The sequence below is a fragment of the Choristoneura fumiferana genome, chromosome 17 (assembly GCF_025370935.1).
Source record: "Choristoneura fumiferana chromosome 17, NRCan_CFum_1, whole genome shotgun sequence".
Classification (NCBI taxonomy): Eukaryota; Metazoa; Arthropoda; class Insecta; order Lepidoptera; family Tortricidae; genus Choristoneura; species Choristoneura fumiferana.
In genome coordinates, this window is record NC_133488.1 from 8,914,632 (window position 1) to 8,935,085 (window position 20,454).

Here is a 20,454-nt window from a genome sequence, read left to right on the forward strand (position 1 = left end):
TCTATCCTTGTTCTATAATTAAGCTTCAGTATAAGTTAGAGCAGTGCAGAATGCTTATTAGCCGCCTAAATGCACGTTTAAAAAAGTCCTTAGCTACTCTCCCGGAGCAGGGCGGCCGCCAGATGCGCGAAATAATTATGTGTCCCGGAACGGGACAGATGCCACATATGCGCTAATATAAAAAATGACATCCGCCATAATGCGTCTATTTCTTTTTCTCCGGGAGCGGGAACTTGCCACACGAAGGGAAACTACTAAGAAACAGAACTTTGAGATATTGTTTCAATCCGTATAATACCAACTATAAAGCTTTTTGTGCATTATACTCGTATGACAATTCCGTACACATAACTAATATTATATGTGCATAAATAACTTTGTCCGTCTGTCTCTTACACCTTCAAGCTTAAATTACTTAGCTGGACCGACTTAGATGAAATTGGGTACAAAGACCGCTTGAGACCTCGGGAATAAGATATGTAGGGGACTTTTATCTCGAAGTATTTGGCTGTTCCCGCGGGATAGCGAAACCTTAAAACGGCTGCGTATTTATCGACGATTCTATCGTCAGCTGCGAAGTCCTCGCCAAAAAAATCACATCAGAAATTAATTTCTGAGCGATATATTTCTGGTCTCTTTCGAGTTCTCGCATTTGCAGCTTAAGGCTAGCGCAGTAGGAAGCGCAATCGTCTTCTTCAGAATCGAAGAAGGAGCACGAACTAGATGCAGCGACATCCGACCGTGTTCGAGAGGTCTTAGCTTCAAGCTTTCTTTTCTTTAGTCTGTATTTCATGACTGGATTCGGGGTGCTGTAGTCGTCTGGTATGTCAATCTGTAATAAATGGAACTACTGTAAGTATAAATATATTTTTGAGTGAGGAGGATTTTTGGGTACTTGCATTAGTATGACGATTTTTGCCTTGGTACAATAAGAGCATAAAACGAGCCATTTTACCCGAGAAGTTCATATAGCCACCCGAGCCGGTACTTCGAGGGTGGACGGACAATTTTATTGGACACGTCGAAGGGAAAATGGGTTTTAATGCTCAAGTTTTACACTGCTTTTCTCTTCGATGGCGTGGAAATGAAATAGGTAACAACAGTGGAAACAATTGTTCACTTACTATGTATCTTTTATTGTTCATGCATTACGAGTACTACCTACTTATATAATTTGAATTACTATACATATAATTATACATTTTTAGTTTTATTGATTTACTTAATTGATTTTTAGTTTTATATAAATAAAAAAATATTGGTTTTATCTTCTTTGTTTGTGGCTGATTTACATCTGATTGCCTTGGTCTTAGACGAAGATTTTACTTTATGCACTAGCGCATAAAAAGTCATTTTATGTCGCCTAGATCCGGCATAAATACGAACTTTACGAGCATGAGAAGTGGAATAGTACATTGCGTCTTAAGGGCGGTAAATAAGGAATTACGAACGAGAGTCTATTAGAAGCCCGAAGTCGAAGACTGAAGGCATTAATGAGTCGATGTTCGTAATCTAGTACCGCCCGTGCGACTTACAATGTTTTTCATCACATTTGCGAGTAAAATTGTATATTTGTAAAAGAAAAACTAATATTTTTTCAAAAATTGCCGATGCCGCTGATTGCGCTCTTGGCAGCGCCAGTCCCCCCAATCCCCCTCGGTTTTAGTTTGTATATCGGTTTTTAAACGTTTTATCATACATAAAAATACACATAAAAACAACAAAGTATAGAACAATAAATAACAAATACGTAACACAGACCAAGAAGTCACAAGAAAGTAACCAGCGACAGTTTACAGAAATCGACAAAAAACCATAGACGAAATAGGTACTTAGTGCAAACCCCTTTTGAATAGCTGAACCAGAATGACACGTAAAAACACTATGAAAACGCATAAAAAAACAAAATCATGACACAAAATCATCGACATATTTACCGTCTATCCCACTAGTCACATTGAGTTGTCCCATTGATGGGACAACTGAGACGATTACGTCCCAGTAGTCCCATGGGACAAGTGGCACTAATATCTTTGCATCGAAAAAAGCCTACTTTTATGCAGCGATAGCTTTTATCCTTCGCTTTTATCACACAAAGATTTGGGACTGCCTGCCGTAGTAAAAGTTTTAGAACTTAGAATAAGCTGTCCAGTGACATATCGAATAATTGTCCTTAGGTATTGTTCATAGACCAAACCACCCATAGCAAAATAGCCCACCCTCCTTTATGTTTAATTTAAACTTCACAAGTCACACCAAGAGTTCAGGCTGCAGAGCGGGCTAAAGAAGTACCACACATTAATAAATATGTACCTACATACACATAACAAAGCCGAAAATACATAACCCTCCTTCTCATCAGCTAGCAGTCGGGGAAAATATAACTATAGTCTGGATAATGAAAGATAATTAGTACAAGTACAGAAGCTTCTCTGTGCAAAAGTGACGTTTAGGCATAAGAATCGTGCCTACTTTATTCTTCTCTGTCCATCGCATGGCTATTGGAAAATAAGTAATTATTGAATAAAAAGAAACGAAAGGGATATTAGTATCAAAATATTTTGCCATGCCTACTAACCTACAAATTTGGTCTTGTCTTGTTTTTGTTTGAATTTGCTTATCATGGTAAAAATAATCTATCGCACACCACTTTTGATTGTTTTACCCATGTTTTAGCAGTAAATTTCCAACAAAGTCTATTTTAACACACGAAGGTAGTAAACTCAACAAGTCACAGAATAGATTTTGCAGGTGGTAGGACCTTGTGCAAGGTCCGCCCGGATTGCTACCACCATCTTTTTACTCGCTAATACTACCGTGAAGCAGCAGTGCTTGCAAGACAGCCGGTGAAATTACTGGCTCTTGAGGTATCCCATCTTAGGCCTCCAGGTTGGCAACGCATCTGCAATACTCCATGTTTATGGGCGGTGTTGATCTCTTACCATCAGGAGACCCACTTGCTCGTTTGCCATCCAGTCGAATAAAAAAAAAAATATATTACAAGTTCAAGTGTCTGTTTTCTTATACTCTGTGGCTGTTTGCCCATGACATTGAATAATGTTGCCACTCAAATAATAGCTGGTTCATCTTTCATTAGGTAGCCAAACTCTATTTGCTTGTGTGAGTGATGTGTGTCGTTTTAAATTGGAAATGAATGAGGGCTATCGCGAATGAATTCGCCGCTAGAGGCGCTAGTGTAGCGTGAGGTCTCCGAAATGTCAAATCTCATAGTTTTTGGGTGAGCTACGCGGGTTTATTTTTAATAGAGATGTGCCGACTAGTCGCCGACTAGTCGGGAAAGCCGACTATCCGGCCACTTTCGTAGTCGGCGACTAGTCGGCGAATAGTCGGCAAAAAGCGCCGACTATCCGGCTTCTTACTTTGTACGTATATTTCAATAAAATATTTATTTTTATGTAGGTATTGGTACACAGAGGGGGAATTACATTATACAAAAACCTTAAGCTGTTAATTTTTGTAGTATTTACTGTTTTTCCTTGCCCACACGAGAATAATATTTTGTAATTAGTTATACCTACTTGACTTTACGGGAATCATTGTCTAATTGTTCAAAAAATCCTTACACGATCATCATGTCAGCCGAAAGACGTCCACTGCTGGACATTAGGCGTCCTCCAAGGCTCTCCAGACCGGTCTTGTGCTTTCCGCATTCACTGCGATCCCGCGATCTTAACCGGGTCGTCGCACCATCTTGTTGGAGGCCTACCGACACCTCGTCTCCCGGTCCGCGGACGCCATTTGTGAACCTTCTGACCCTATCGGCCATCAGTTCTGCGAGCAATGTGCCCTGCCCACTGCCACTTCAGTTTCGCAATTGACAACATTTCATTTTATAAACACTTCAAAATGAATATATGATTCAAAAGCATATTGCCTCCTGAACACTATACTATATTTATAAAAAAATTATATAGCTTAATAAAATAGTTAAAAAACAAATAAAAACATGGTCTAATTTTACCCATTCTACGAAATAGTTAACGGATAGCCTTTGCCTTATGTTACAGAAAAAAAAACTCTGCTGTCACAAATTTGAATTTGACATTGACGTAAATTGTTTACTATCGATGTTAACGACTGTAACATAACGAAGTAAAATAAAATGAAAAGATTCTTTATTATAGGGATTTATTGCCTACTATGGAGAAACCCGCATGGATTGACGAGGTGTATATTCCTCCTAAGTACACCAAGTATTGATTCGTGCCAAGTTGTAACAATGACTCTTTGAAGAAACCGGACAAACATTTCTTCCATGTACCGTATAAAAATAAAGCGGAGTGGTGTCGAGCAGTAGGGAAAGAAGTAATTCCAAAGAGACCACTAGTCATCTGTGAAGACCACCTGATGTAAGTTTTCGTATTGACATGATAAGACATTGTGACTTTTACCTGTTTATCAAATACACTTATTCTTCAGCACAAAGATAATATAGTTATGTCTTAGTTATGTATTTTTGAATTTACAGTTGGAGTATGACCTGGAAAATTACGAGTCATGGATCATTTCTAAAGGTAATGCCAAACTGAGGCCTACTGTGCCAGTTTTAAAAAAAAATATCCAAACCTACAGAAACTATAATCAAGATAAACCAGGCTCATCAAGAGTGTCAAAAAATAAACGTGACAGACCTTTTTTTGAAGATGAACCAGAATCATCAAGAGCATAAAAGAAAAACGTATAGAACCATTTTTTGAAGCCAAGTCAGTAATGTGCAAACCAAAAACTGCTATAATATCTACACAAATAAGTCCTGATACGCGAGACTGCTATTCAATGTAATATTTTACCCATGAGAACAAAAGCAAAAGACACCCATGAGGCAAGTGTTGCATCTCTGCCTGCCGTTAAGGGTAGTACATCCGAAGTGTCTGAATCTGAAGCAAGTTATGAACAATCCACTATGACTAGTTCTGCGACACACCCTATAATTTTAAATGGTAGATTGTTTATGTTGAATCTTATAGAAAAAAAGCCTTTCCAATATATTGGAATACCCAAGAAGTTATATTGAGTTATAGACTGTTTATGTCATGCACACAAGGATATTACAAAGCTAGATTGTATTATTACATTATATTATTATAAAATAAAAAGCAATGAATGTACAGCCTATATAGATAATGCCGTGCTAATTGCTTGTGGTGCAATAAATATACAGTCTCCAATAATAAAAAGGGAATAAATAAATGAATTTATTACACATGTTTTGATGTTTTTATTTGCCTAACACTGATAAAACGAGGGTTCATTGGGGGTGCAAAATTTTAGCACCACGAATTTCAGCAGCATTGAATGATTTATTGTTACACATGTACTGCATCAGCATAAAGTGATCTACATTTGGTAGATTTGTGCTGTTTGCAGCACTATAGCCGTCGGGAATCCTCATATCGGTAGTCCTTTTTCGGCGCCAAATAGTCAATGTTTTTTATCGTCCCAATCGTTCGTCGTATCCGTGTAAATGCAAGGTGTCGTATTTATATAATGCAGTATCGGTATCCCTTATCACAGCCAAATTCGTCGATAAAATCGTTTATTTTTAACAAATAATACAATTTAAACAAACAACACACCACAGACATACTCCAGTGACAATGGCAAAGTCAGCAGGGCTACTCCGAAACTCGAAACTCGAAGTTCGTGTCGTGCGGTCCCTCTCGCTCTCGTATCAAACAGTGTAAGTGTCAGAGGGACCGCACGACACGAACTTCGAGTTTCGAATTTCGGAGTAGCCCAGCAGATGTCATTGTCAATGTCCGATCACTTTTTTTCCGATCATGGTAAGACAAAGGTGATAAAGCTATTCTTGCGTAGAATTGGAGTTACGCCCTTTTAGAATAAGTAAATATTGAAAAATTAATAACAAGTTAAATACGAAACCTAGAGAAATAAATAAACTATCAGCGTATTTGTCTTTTTAAACCAAATACACTGAACCAATAAAATTTAGGGCTCAAAAATATGAAATGTTGTCAATTCTTCGGGCTATGTCGGTAACCTTAGTTTTACTGCGGATATCATCATTTCGGATTCTATCCCGCAGAGAAACCCCGTGCATAGCCCTCTCCATAGCCCACTGAGTGACTTTGAGCTTCCTCATGAGGCCCATCGTTAGCGACCACGTCTCAGATCCGTAAGTCATCACGGCAACACACATTGGTCAAAGACTTTGGACTTCAAACACTGCGATAATTTAGAAGAAAAGACACTGCGAAGCTTCCCGAATGCTGCCCAGCCGAGTCGGATTCGACGAGTGATCTCTTTATCGAAATTGGATCTACCTATCTGGACCGTTTGTCTCAGGTATACATAGTCGTCAACAACTTCGCGCGCAGAGCCTCCGACTATTACGGAAGTTGGCACAACATGGACATTAGACATGACTTACGTCTTGTCTTTGTTTATTTTCAGGCCAACTCGGTCGGAAACTGCTGAGGTCGGCGAGCATAGCACTGAAGTCCTCCATGGTCTCTCAGCCATGACTACAATATCGTCGGCGAATCGAAGGTGATTAAAGTACTCGCCATTAATGTTGATGCCTTGTCCTTACCAGTTCAGAATCAGTGTCAATCAGTTCAGTGAACAGTTTCGGAGAGATCTCATCTCCTTGTCTGACTCCCCGCTGCAGGGGAATAGGCGTCGTTCTCTAGTCCGGTAGTCGGACGGACATAGTGGCGTTTTCGTACAGTCACTTCAACATTTCGATATACCGGTAGCCAACTTGGCACCGCTGGAGAGCCTGCAGCACAGCCCAAGTCTCGATCGAATCGAAGGCTTTCTCGTAGTTTACAAATGCAAGGCAAAGGGGGAGGTTATACTCTTCGGTCTTCTGTATAACCTGCCGCAACGCATGTATGTGGTCTACGGTGCTATAGCCTTTTCGGATGCCGTTCTTTTTGACATGATTAAATTTTAATTTTTTTTTAGCTCTTTCACTTTAATGAACATAGTATGCATTATTTTTACGTAATATTTTTTTCACAAAAACACCGCTTTTTTAGATACAAAAGCAAAAAACTTGAAATAAAATAATACGAATAAAATAAAATAAACAAGTTCCGACACGTTTACAGGCGTCGGTTGCGACTTGCGCCCAAATTAGCTGGTTAACAAAGCGTCACGGAAATCCCCGAAGCTGTGATCGGCTTGGCCGACTAGTCGGCCGATTAGTCGGCTTCTTTACAACCGACTAATCGGCTAGTCGGCTAGTCGGCCAAAGTCATGATCGGCACATCTCTAATTTTTAATTAGAATAATTTTGTAAATATTTTGCAATATCTGTAATTAATTATGGCAAATATGCGTTCCGGGGCAATGAATGTCTGTGTTTTGAGACAGTTTTGTCTTTCGGAAACCTTTGTCCTCCCTTTTTTCCGAACAAAACGGGGACTTTGCAACACTGTGGCATGCTCGATATTTTTATGCTACGGTTTTAAGGTGTATTAAATATGATTTTAATCTAAACTTTGTTTTCACACCCGTAATAACATACTTTGAAAGCCATACTTAAAAACCTCACGCAACAGTGCGCCATCTAGTGAGACAAAAAACGATAGCCCTCATTGGAAGCTTGCTGGTCAGCATCCAGACCAGCGGGCAAGTAGGTAAGTGCAAAATTGATAATTATTGCTTTATTCACTTACATATTCAATTGTAGCTTCCCCATTTTGATCATCTGATTCATTTTCATTACATTCCTTAATAACAGAAATCACCTGCGTCGAGTCGAACTCTTGATAATTATTCAAAAATGATAACAAATTAAAATACCACAACGTCGGTTTATATTCCACGCCAGGCAATAAATTCTGCTCATTAACTTTCCTTTGTTCTCTTCTGAATCCAGTCCTAAAAATATCAATTTTCCTTTTCACCATATCCAGCGTCGCGATAGGGTCGAGTTCCCGGTATTTTTCGAGTAAAATGTTGTAAGCTGCATTTCGAAGGTCTCTTCGTAAGTAGGAGCTGCTATGAATGTCCCATAGGCAGCTATTTTCTTTGTACAATTCTAGAAATTCAGTCCAAAACTGTTGTGTCATTGTTGGGAATATTGTTGTTGTTGTTAATTTAAAAAAATATGGCTCTGTCCATTTGAGGACAATTTTGCCAGTGTCTAGTAAATATCTGTAATTTGTTGGATGACGCGCTTGACGTTTGGTTGTCCGACGCGTGACTGGCCATCCAACATGGCGGCGAGCATGACAGCCGGCGGCGGCTGGCAAGCAGGCGGCGGGCGATGGACGCGGGAGGGGCGCTGGGTGGCACACGGTGACGTTTCTCAGTATTGCCAGTGCTATAATTTTAATGTCCACCATTTTTATATTTAAATTAGACCTAAATTAGACTTATTTGAAAAGATTTTAGACGCATTGCGAGTTGTTCCGTTACACGTACGTCTAAAACCTTAGTATAAATCATTTATAATATTAGTAAGGATAGATCCACTAATATAAATGTGAAAGTAACTCGATGTCTGTCTGTCTGTGACCTCTTCACGCTTAAACTGCTGAACTGATTTAGATTTGGTATAGGGATAGTTTGAGACCCTGGGAAGGACACAGGATAGTTTTTAATCCGGAAAATTGTATTATGCTCGCTAGATAGCGACAATTGAATTTACGGCAGACAAATTCGCGGGCACAAGCGAGTAATCCAATAACTAAAAAATAATAAGAAATAAAAATTAATAAAATACGATGAAGGAGGTAGAAGGTACATATCTTATTAATTTATTTTCCGGGTAGCTTTAACATTACAGTTATACTCGTGTGTGCAATGGTATAACATCAGCTTATTTGTTGCTCATCTTAAAATTACTTAATAATGGAAGTCTCAGCAGTGTCTGCAAATGATTTCTTTTCAAAAATCAACATCGGCAAATCTTTTCAAGAAATAGTTCCGTATTCATTTATAAAGGTTAGTAGTAAACTACATTTGATCGTTCGTATTTTGTAGTAAGAAGGTTATGAACTCATTCTAATTGTATGTAACTGTCCTCGAGTTAATTGATTGGTTCTACATCAGATTTGACAGATTGATAGATAAAAACTTTATTCACAAACAGTCATGGCAATATTGGCACTTACAGAAAAACTATCATACAAGCAGGGCGGCCTTAGCCATATCTAATTAGGCGCCCCGGGCGTCATGCCTTTGCAAAATGACAGGTTGTGTTTGTTAGATATTATGTAGAATAGTCATACTCACTCCTATGAGATAAACTTTCCAAGGGAACCTAGTCGAGCTATCCCTCCGTCTCCTTTTCTCAGGGACTTATTTTTTACGCACAGACAGACAGTTACGGGCTACTACGAATCTCGAAACTCGAAGTTCGTCTCGTGCGGTCCCTCTGACACTTATACTATTTAATACGAGAGCGAGAGGGACGGTACGACACGAACTTCGAGTTTCGAGATTCGTAGTAGCCCTGCTGACTCCCATTATTCATTCCCATGATTTCCGTGAATGGCTACTCGACGATGATTAGCTGTGCCAAAATTAGCCTGGAACAAATGGTTGAATTGTTTTTTTTTTTAATTAATGTATTCGCGTCGGTATGGCGGGCTGTAAGTCACATCGGAGAAGTATGGCATTACGCTACCACCGACTTCTTTTTTTTATCGACTATCGGAAAATACAAGCATTTTTGTGGAACAAATCGTTCGACATTCGTTATTTATCCGACACGTTCGATTGACGCCCACGCGATTGGGCCGCCGGTACCAGCGCTATGACCATCATTTTCTTTTTTGTCATTCCGTAATTAAACCCCTGAAGAAGCGCCATACTGGTACAAATGATCTTATATTTTGTGTCACCATCTCCGGGTCTATAAAGCTGTTTCCTCCCATAATGTGCGAGGATGTGTTGCAAGGAATGTTTTTTACTAACCAATAGAAACGCTTCATTTAACTCGCCTCGCAGAGCATAGCTCAGGTGGAAACAGCTGAGCGGACGCACATTATTGGTGGAAACGCAGCTTAAAGCCTCCGATATTGCCATTTCAAGGTTCAATATCTCAAAAATGGCTGAACCTATTTTAATGAAACATAGCTAAAAGAACCACCGCAAGGAAACTCGCTTTCACGTAAAAACCGCATTGAAATCGGTAAATCCGTTTGAGAACTAAGATGTCACGAACAGACAGACAGACATTGGGATCAAACTTATGACACCCCTCTTTTTGCTTCGGGGGTTAAAAACCGTATTTAATGCACGTCATCCTGTGCGTAAAAAATGCTGTTCGCATAGGTAGCTATCTAATTAGTACACAACAAGGGCTCAAGAATTGTTTCATTAATTGACTTTCTATTTAAACCGTACAGAAACGCATGTGTATTAAATTTCAAGTAGGTAGATTCGGATGGACGGAGACAAATCCATCAGTTAAGAAACGGTAAAAACACATTAAATTTAAAAATCAAAAACCTGACTGCCTTAAAAACTAAAAGGAAGAAAATAAGTCTAGTGGCCTAGAACTTTGTCAAGTAGCTAATTTAGTAACAGTCCGGACCCATTACCAAGAAGTGGCGATTTGAATGGATCCCGACTGTTGAACTTTAAATACTTATTAGCTACTCGTACTTGACAGAGTTCTAGACCACTAGACTTATTTTCTTCCTTTTAATTTTTAAGGCAGTCGGGTTTTTGATTTTTATATTTAATGTTTTATTTTATGTATTATTTTTATTTGCTTACTATGTTTTATTTTTGATATTTCTGTGAAAATGGTAGATTAAAATAACCCATATATATTTAGAATGGGGTAATTATTAGCTTTCATTTGATACTAGTTTAATACCCATATTGTTACAATACAAAATATATTTTTTATTCCTCTGCCGCCTTTTTTCGCAGATGCCATATTGAAGTAGTATATAAGCAGGTTAGGTACTTACCTATAACGATATATTTACCGAATTATTTATATTTCGCTTAATTTAGCTAACACCTATAAGTTTGGACTTAATTAGTCTGGAGGCTTAAAGAGGTTAGCGTTACTTTGAAAATATACTTGTTATTTTCCCTCAGTAATATAAAGTACCTAACTGCCTTACACGCGTTAAGTCCCGTGCTATTAAATTAATTATGTAACAATAAATATACTGTGTTCCAGACTCCGGATTCCACACGAGCAGGTCTTTTGAAAAGGCGCAAACCTCTTGACAAAGGTGAGTGGAAAGGAAAATTACTTTATGAAGAGCAATAACGTAAATTAAATGTTCAAATGTTTTTAATTCAAACAAAACTTAATTAGTTTACTTTGAAATATATATTTACACTGAAAATTAAAGCTTCTTGGAAATGTTATTTCAGAGAACAGCGAATTGAGATACCTAGAGGATTTGTGTTGCTAATATAATATACCTACCTACCTAATTCTGCCCTCGTAACGAAGAACGCAGTAGGTAAATAATCGCAAAATGATGATTTCGAGAAAACTACGTTTTGTTTTAGGATCAACAAAGTATTCAAGATAATACTGCGTTTTTAGGGTTCCGTAGCCAAAATGGCAAAAACGAAACCCTATTACTAAGACTCCGCCCTCCGTCCGTCTGTCACCAGGCTGTATCTCATGAACCGTGATAGCTATACAGTTGAAATTTTCAGAGATTATGTATTTCTATTGCCGCTGTAACAACAAATACTAAAAACCAAATAAAATGACTATTTAAGGGGGCTCCATACTCCTATACAACAAACGTGATTTTTTTGCCGTTTTTTGCCCGATATTAATAACGGCAGCAGGCAACAGGTAGATGCTTGAAATATTCATAGAATTCCTAGATAGCTATTTAGTCGTATATTCACTTTAAAAATAAATAATTAAATTTAAATGAAATAAATATTTAAGGGGTGTTTTTTTTGCTAATCTCTAAAATGTAATGTTGTATAGATAGATTTTTTCGTAACGGCTACTGAAACATGTCTTGGGCGCGTCCGACACGCTCTTGGCCGGTATATACACATAAAAAATAGGAACCTACTTCAAAAACCTTGAAAATATTTTTCTACTAGTTTGAAGTCGGTGCCTCAGCACGAGCCAGCAGGAGTGGAACTATAGTCGTCTACCTCACCTGCATACTATATATGGCTTCAATCACTCCTGCTGGCTCGTGCTGAGGCACAGACTTCAAAGTAGTAGAAAAATATTTTCAAGGTTTTTGAAGTCGGTTCCATTTTTGTTAAAAAAAAATTTTTTCATATATTTTTTATAGATTTGTAGCCAAAGTGCATCTCACAACGATTCCATTAAGCTCAAACTGGCAAAGCAAAATTCTAAGCCAAAATGGCAAAAACGGAACCCTTATAGTTTCGCCATGTCTGTCTGTCTGTCTCTGTCTGGTCTCTGTCTGTCTGTCCGTCCGTCCGCGGCTTTGCTCAGGGACTATGAATGCTAGAAAGCTGTAATTTTACACGGATATATATGAAAACTATGCCGACAAAATGGAACAATAAAAAAAATAAAAAAAAATTTAGTGTTCCTCCCATAGACGTCAAGTAAGGGTAATTTTTTTTTCTCGTCCAACCCTATGGTATGGGGTATTGTTGGATAGGTCTTTTAAAACCATTAGGGAGTGGCTCAGACGATTTTTTGATTCAGTGGTTTGTTTGCGAAATATTCAACTTTAAAGTGCAAATCGAGCGTCCCCCCCCCTCTAAAATTTAAGCCGGTGGGTGGAAAAATTTGAAACAATTCAAGATCATAGTTAGTATATCAAACTTACAAGAAAAACTATAACGGTTAAGTTTGCTTGAAAATTATTAAGTAGTTTAAAAGTAAATAGCAGCCTAAGGTATACAATTTACCTAAACTTGGAAGATTCCGTATAAAATACGAAATCCGTAGAAAAATATTTCTTAATTTTTTCGTAATGGCTACGGAACCCTATTTTGGGCGTGTCCGACACCTCTTGCCCGGTTTTTCTTATGTCAGAGGGGAACCATAACGCGGCCCTCAAGGAGGTTATCCAACACTCGCAGTCCATTAATAATATCTATAAAAACTACCTTACTTTCCCAGATGCCTTACTGTCAGTCAAGCTCGACCCAGCGGTGCTAGAAGCGCAGGTAACCGTGGACACCAGCGCAAAGACTTGTGCGCCTGAGCAAGATGACCCGACAGTTGCTAAAAGTAAAAGAAAAGGTGAATGAAATGATGTTGAATGTGATTGTAGTCTAACTTTGTCTCACAATCTTTAAATAATTCAAGTTTTAGAGTGCAGTCTTATGTTTTTGATTCAGCGCTGCAGTGTAGAATTGATAATATGAAACCGGAATCCCTTTTAATGTACCTATCCTCTTTACCCCACCTAACAATAAATACAAGACTCCTTATCGAACACCACAATAGTAAGCAATGCGGCCTGAACCCTTCAGAGCGATTTCTTCCAGGCTACCTATTTAACAGAAAGAAGTCAGGAATAACCTTAGTGTCACCTTATCTAAGTCCTTTAGTCCGTATCGTGTACCAACGATGACAATAATTAATCCACCAAATTGTCCATTAGGATGCTAAGGAAAGTTTCACCATCCATTGATTAGTGTTAACTGACGGTTAAATGTGATGCCGTCTATATTTGTTTTGTTCGAATAGACGGAGACGGCATTACCTACATTTAACCGCCAGTTAACACTAATCAATGGATGGTGAAACAGCCCATAAGGCGTGCAAATAATTCGTGGACGGTGTGATGACGAAGATGACGTCTTTTAGTCCCTTAACCCTTAAAAAGGTAGAGGCGATTTAGCGACCACATGCATTGACTTGGAAATTCTTTTTTTTTTATTTGACTGGATGGCAAACGAGCAAGTGGGTCTCCTGATGGTAAGAGGTCACCACCGCCCATAGACACCTGCAACACCAGGGGGATTGCAGATGCGTTGCCAACCTAGAGGCCTAAGATGGGATACCTCAAGTGCCATTGCAGTAATTTCACCGGTTGTCTTACTCTCCACGCCGAATCACAACAGTGCAAGCACTGCTGCTTCACGGCAGCAATCCGGGCGGACCTTGCACAAGGTCCTACCACCAAGGTTCAACCTTATTGTATTAGTTATGTTACAATATCAAGTACTACTAGCTTTAAAAATATCCTTTGTCAGGTATGTATTCGATAGCTGCTTTTGTTTCTGTGGTAGTGTGCTCCAGTAAATGGGGCCTTATTAAGGGTTAACACAGACATGTCTTGCAGTATGGGTTTCATACATCAAGGTTCTATGACGGTGTCTACAAGGTTCAGTCAGTTGAAACCTATTTAGATGCCGTGTAACAAAGTACCTAAATGTGAAGTAACACAAATTGAGCAACGCCTTAAGATTTACTATTCTTCTATACCGTTGACAGATGAACCGTCTTACCCTAGTTTCGAAGAAGCCCTGTCGATGCAGCAAGCAGCGCTGCTGAAGCTATCTCCGCAACAGCTGGAGCTCCTCATGGCATTCGTGGACACTCTGCGGCGGCAACGCATCTACGCTCAGAGGCATTTGGTTAGTTGGTTATCGTGGTATTAGCTGAAGGTGTAGGTATTTAGGATGTGTTCTCTAATACCCACCTTGCACTGCAAGTGGAGCGTACTCCGTGCAGACTACCGCAGACTCCGTTTAATTGCATTGGTGGCCTACTTAAATGTGCTACTACTAAATTAATAAGAAGTCATAAGCTTGTTACTCCGGTCCACTGAGTTCGTTACCTCCGCTTCTGCTCATTACCCTTTGGGATTATCAAGTCAAGTCATTCATTTTTTACGTAATTCGCGTTTCATGTTATACCAGAAAAACCGTTCAAGTAGCATGACACTGCTGCGGTGCTCGATCAATCTTGTGTAACTCGTTTGTATTGAACCGGGCATAAGCCCCAAGAGGTAATCTGTGCTCCAAAGGGAGGTGAATGGATGTTGATGGGGGCGGGGGGGCCTGGATGGTGCCTACATCAGCAACATTAATAAAATAATTAAAGCTAAATAAATTGATATTCTACCCCATTGTTTACGTAAGCATCGGGAGGGGGGAGGCTAAAACTTTGCTTACTTTCCGATAAGGGCTTCTCTTTGTCAAAAACGTCTAAAAGTCTGCTTACGTAATACTTGAAGGACCCTCTTTTTAGTGGAAGGCTGGATAACGGCTATTTGAATGGTGATCAAAAACCTGGGCCTTGTCTAACACACTTGAAATCATAATAATTTTCACCACTTCGTTCTCTCATAAGGTGCAACGAAGAACGAAGATAGAGAAATGGTGAATGCGATCGCGAACATCAACGCGTTAGACAATACATCCTCTGGTACATATTTAGATCTTTTTGTTGATCAGGAATGTGCGTTCTGCAAGAACAACGGCTCTCCTATATCGTGGTACGCGTCGCACGCGCTGCGCGACCGGCGGCGCGTGCGCTGCCCCGTGCTGCGCGCGCTGCGCTGCCCGCGCTGCGGCGCCACCGGCGACCGCGCGCACACCCTCAAGTACTGCCCGCTTAACGTCTTCTCAGGTAACTTACCCACGGTTAAGTCGACTGACTCCAAATTAAATTCCTTCCGTAGTTTTGTAGCAATACACCGATTTTATCGCATCTGAATGATATTTTCGAGGGTGTGATTTAAATTTAAAAAATCGGTAAGTTCACAAGTATTTTCATGAAGCATGTAGATGTTTTTGGCAACCACAAGAGCAAACTATCATCCGAGAACATAAAACCTTTTTGTTTTCAGATACCTGGAGCTGTCCTTGAACTGTACCTACTAATTAATAGGTTTTACTTTTTTTAATAAATAGAGACCTATTTAGATTTTTCTTTGATTTTTAACATGTTTTAACCCACGCACCTTCTAACATAGTGCTATAATAAACGTATTTCTAAACAACAATACCCGGTCAAGGACCTATTTCCGTTTCCTCATAGATGTGTTCTTTCACTTATCAATAAGCACGAAAGCGGTCAATATCATAATAAGGATACTAAAAGGCACATAATCTGGTTCTCCCATTCAAAAAGTAACGGAACGTGTTTCCAAATACAATAACAGGTAAATTGGAGTAATTTCGTGACTGAAAATATCTTTATCGAAATTAGAACTGAGGCATGCGTAAGTAAGAAGTTAGAGGCAAGTAAATAGGCTAAGGGTTGTTTCACCACTTGTCGACTAACTTTTAGATTGTTTTTTTGGAATCTTTTTGTATTTTTTATTTTAATTCCAAATTTTTACTTTTACGGTCATCCCGTAAAACCTAAATTGAAAATACAAACTGAAATGTAGATGCACAGAAAAACCAGAAAAATAAGACCAGCACTAACTAACTTTAAGCTAAGTATTAGATATTCTGTGCTTTAAGTGACGGATATCAGTGATGCCGTCTCTGTTTGAGTGTGTTGTTAGTCGACAAGTGGAGAAACAGGTCCTAAGTATAGCGCTTGTTTTAGAAAGTTTTTAATAAAGGCGTAAATCTTGCACTACACATTACACATCTTGCACTTGTCACTTATTCTGTGGTACTGTGTAGGAAAGTACCTACTTGAGATTAGAAAAAACGTTGTAGCCGAGTCTTTACAGGGATATTAATGAAAGAGTCACGAGTACGTACACAGTAGTTCAGCTAAGTACCTACTTCAAGGATTGTGTGTGACGTAAAAACATTTGTAATATATATTTTCTGCGCTGCAATCTTTTTTACTGACGTATTATATAGTCACTACTTTGAAAAGATCTCTTATCTCAAATCAATAATTTAATTTAATTTGTATTCTTAGTTTCGATTGATAAAGTAAGTATGGATTTATTAATAATTTAACAAACTGAAATAATATTCGTAACTTCACTCAGAAAAGTTATCGATTTTGCGGTACGAATTTTTTATAAAGTATGTAGCGACGATATTCGTACCAAATTTCAAGTCGACCGCTAGAAGTAGATGAAATTCTACTTGCAAGATTGGACCCGAATAAACAAACATTGCATTTAACTTACAGCTTTTAACTTAATAACTGGGGTCAAGATTTTAAACTGCAATGGACATTAAACTTATTATTAGGTTTGTTCTACGTCACTACTTTTGACAAAAAGATCGTGGCTGTCGGTTGAGCATCAGAAGTGGACCTTCATGAAGAGTTTTTTCGGAAAATAGTGTAGTTTCCCCCCTTGCCTTTCACACCGCAGTGCTACTCGTAGCGTCCAGAGTTCGTAGCTAGCTGGCAACAGATAGCGCTGCTGCCCACTTGCAGATCAGAGGGGCTGCTACGAAACTCGCAAATCAAAGTTCGTCTCGCACCGTCCCTCTCACTCGCGTATTAAATGACATAAACGTCAGCGGGACGGCAACATACGAAGTTCGAGTTTTGCACTTCGTGGTATAGGGCCAGAGGCCGTATTGTTTGCGCAAAATCTTTCTTCTTTTTAACTTTTATGAATTATAACAGTTATAATTCATCAAAGCTTTATAATATTACCTATAGTATACAGTATGGACTATGGGCCTATACCACAGAGACCAGTGAAGATTGACAGTAAAACAGTTATTGTTAACTAAGTTTAAATTCTTATGTTAGCAAATTCTTAGCTGGTAAAGACAAGTTTACCTATTTATATTCTTTGAAAATAAAGAGCTTCCTCGTTAGGCTGAAATTACCTTACCTACCTCAATTATTAAGACAATTCTAAGACAATTATATACAGCCCACGCGATCAAAAGTACCTAATGCTTGATTGATTCACCCTTAAGGCTCCGTTTCCACCAGAGATGTGCGAGGATGTGTTGCGAGGAATATGTTTTTCATTAACCAATATAAACGCTTCATTTACCTTCTCGCTCCGCTCAGCTGTTTCCACCAGAGATGTGCTATGCGAGGATAGGTAAATGAAGCGTTTCTATTGGTATATGAAAAACACTTTCCTTGTAACATATACTCGCACATTATTAGTGGAATCGCAGCCTAACTGTGACGTCAGAAATATAAAATAGTAAGAAAAATGTATAGTAAAAAAAACACTTAGCACAAATGATCATCGACTTTTGTGATGCGTGGGTTCCTTAACTATCGGCAAATTAGTTCCCTATTTGTATATTATATTTCATTTTATCACCAGAGAAGACATGCGAGACCCTGAAATCTATTAATTCCAATGTTATATACTTATATAGTGAGTACTTCGTTTAATAGTCATCATCATCCCAGCCTATATACGACTACTCAGAATGAGAGGGCTTGGGCCATAGTTCAGTGCGGAGAACTTATTGAATTGCTTCGCAGGTTTGTGCAGGTTTAATGTTTTCCTTAGTAATTTCAAATGTAACTCCGCACATGAATTTCGAAAACTCAGATTAAGGAAATTGTTAATAGTAATTGTCTTAAATTATTAAGGAAATTGTAGAGCCCTTTTATGATGATCCTTGTGAGATATGCAATGATAGCACTTTTACACAGATAGACTAATGTTTAATGGTAAAATGCGATGTGTTCTATGGTAATGGTAATGTGGTCGCGTCGCGCGCTAGCGTCTTACTTTTTTGATGACCTTACCCCTTAAAAAAAAGACGCTTCCGCCGCGTTTGTAACCACGATCCAATGGCATGTTGTGCGGTACCACTCCCCACACAGTTTTACCCATTTGGGTCCTCATTACCCCGAAATTGGAACCAATTAGATTGATGCCAAAAAGTCAATAGATAGTGGTTTTTTTAGGGTTAAGTTACAAGGAGCATCGTAAAATGTCTCTACGATTACTTATAGAGATAACTAGCTTTTACCCGCATCTTCGCCCGCGTGGAATTCGGTTATCGCTGTTCCCTCGGGAACTGCGCATTTTTTCGGGATAAAAAGTAGCCTATGTCACTCTCTGGCCATAAACTATCTCTATGCCAAAAATCAAGTCGGTCCGTCGCTCCGTTTCGACGTGAAAGATGGACAAACATACAAACACAGACTCTTTCGCATTTATAATGTTAGTATGGTACTTAAAGGTATAATACCCATTATTTTTGCGAAGAAAGATCATCAGATGTAGATGTAAATGACAATTTTATTACTAACCAGCAATGAAGTGACAAATTTATGTCCAGAACAATGTTGCATTGATTTGTTTACTGCAAGCTTGGTAATAATAATTATTATTATCTCCGTTCCGACTGATAATCATAATTGGTAGTGACATCTAGCGGAAATGTCAGATATGAATCGGCCTTTGAGAATCATTGAGTACGTTTTGCACGCTTAGTTTAAGAGTCAGTGCTCCGCGAAGAGATGGCGCTGTTTTACACTTAACAGTGCGACGTTTTTACTCTCGTTTTCATGACAGCTGTATTGCCTTCTCAGCTTTATCTATCACATAATGGTGAAAATCCGTGATTTTCGGTCAAAATTTACTAAGGGATGTAAAGTAAGTGTCTGGTACAACTTTTTATTGAGTCGACTGTCGTTAGGTTAGCCGGCTCCAGTGCCTATATCTATGATCTAATGGTGACAATGATGTGATATATACTGTTACTGTTTTAAACGTTTCACCTTTAACGAGTCTATTTCCCATAGAATATATTTTTAATTAAATACTTAGGTACTCTTTTTATTTACAGGTAGTCTCTTTCGCTTCACATGCACCATTAAATTTCTAATCAGGTGTTTGCTGGTTTCCTTACTATGTTTTCCTTCAACATAAAGGTCGGAAAAGTTCAAATGGAGTTTCATTTCGCACATAAATTCCGAAAATTCAGAGGTTCGAGCGCGGACTTTAATCCACTCGAACCACTAAGTTATCACTAAGGCCATTATCATTAAATATTAAATAATATCTATACATTATTGTATATAAGTGTACGTACGTACATTATCTATATCATATCTATCTAATACCTTTAAACGAGGAATTCTTGTATATTATATAAGAGTAAAATACTTTATTAAAGAAAATTAAATTATACAAACAATGTCAACTAAAATTAAAATAAACAAAATAAAATCAACAAACAATTATAATATATATTAATATTATTTAATATTTATCATCATTAAATCCAGTCAAACCAGGCTATTACAATTAAAGCGCTCGCTTGTTTTATGCGAACGCGATAAACACTGCGTTAAACGCAATGCGTTTGACGCACATCAATTTGCACCAGATAATTTAATTACCAAACAATGTGTTTGTGGCAGGGGATCCGGTGGTATGGTTTGGAGGACATGTAAAATGCAAATTTCCCAAAAAAAACATACCTAACCTAATTTAAGTCAATCTGCAGATTATCCGTCCAAAACGTTGGCCTAGTAAAACAGTTTCGCAAAAAATTATATGATCCTCGTAATGTTCTCGTATTCATACATACTTACCTACTTCAAAATTTACAAATCCATACTAATATTATAAATGCGAAAGTGTGTTTGTATGTTTGTCAGTCTTTCGAAACGGAGCGACGGATCGACGTGATTTTTGGCACAGAGATAGTTTA

At 38.4% G+C, this 20,454-nt stretch overlaps 1 protein-coding gene and 1 long non-coding RNA gene across 2 annotated transcripts; one reads left to right on the forward strand and one right to left on the reverse strand.

The window, feature by feature from the left end:
• Positions 1-248: 248 nt before the first annotated feature.
• Positions 249-8,281, reverse strand: LOC141437438 (uncharacterized). Its single transcript, XR_012452393.1, has 2 exons — positions 7,668-8,281; positions 249-832 (listed from the first exon to the last, which is right to left on the reverse strand). It is a non-coding gene; the product is annotated as an uncharacterized lncRNA (long non-coding RNA).
• A 455-nt stretch (positions 8,282-8,736) lies between these two features.
• Positions 8,737-15,806, forward strand: LOC141437437 (uncharacterized). The gene is made up of 6 exons (XM_074100802.1): positions 8,737-8,940; positions 11,141-11,195; positions 13,049-13,171; positions 14,372-14,514; positions 15,337-15,511; positions 15,732-15,806. The coding sequence occupies exons 1-6, from the start codon at positions 8,848-8,850 to the stop codon at positions 15,749-15,751; spliced, it is 609 nt and encodes a 202-aa protein (XP_073956903.1). The 5' UTR covers positions 8,737-8,847; the 3' UTR covers positions 15,752-15,806.
• The last annotated feature ends 4,648 nt before the right edge of the window (positions 15,807-20,454 follow it).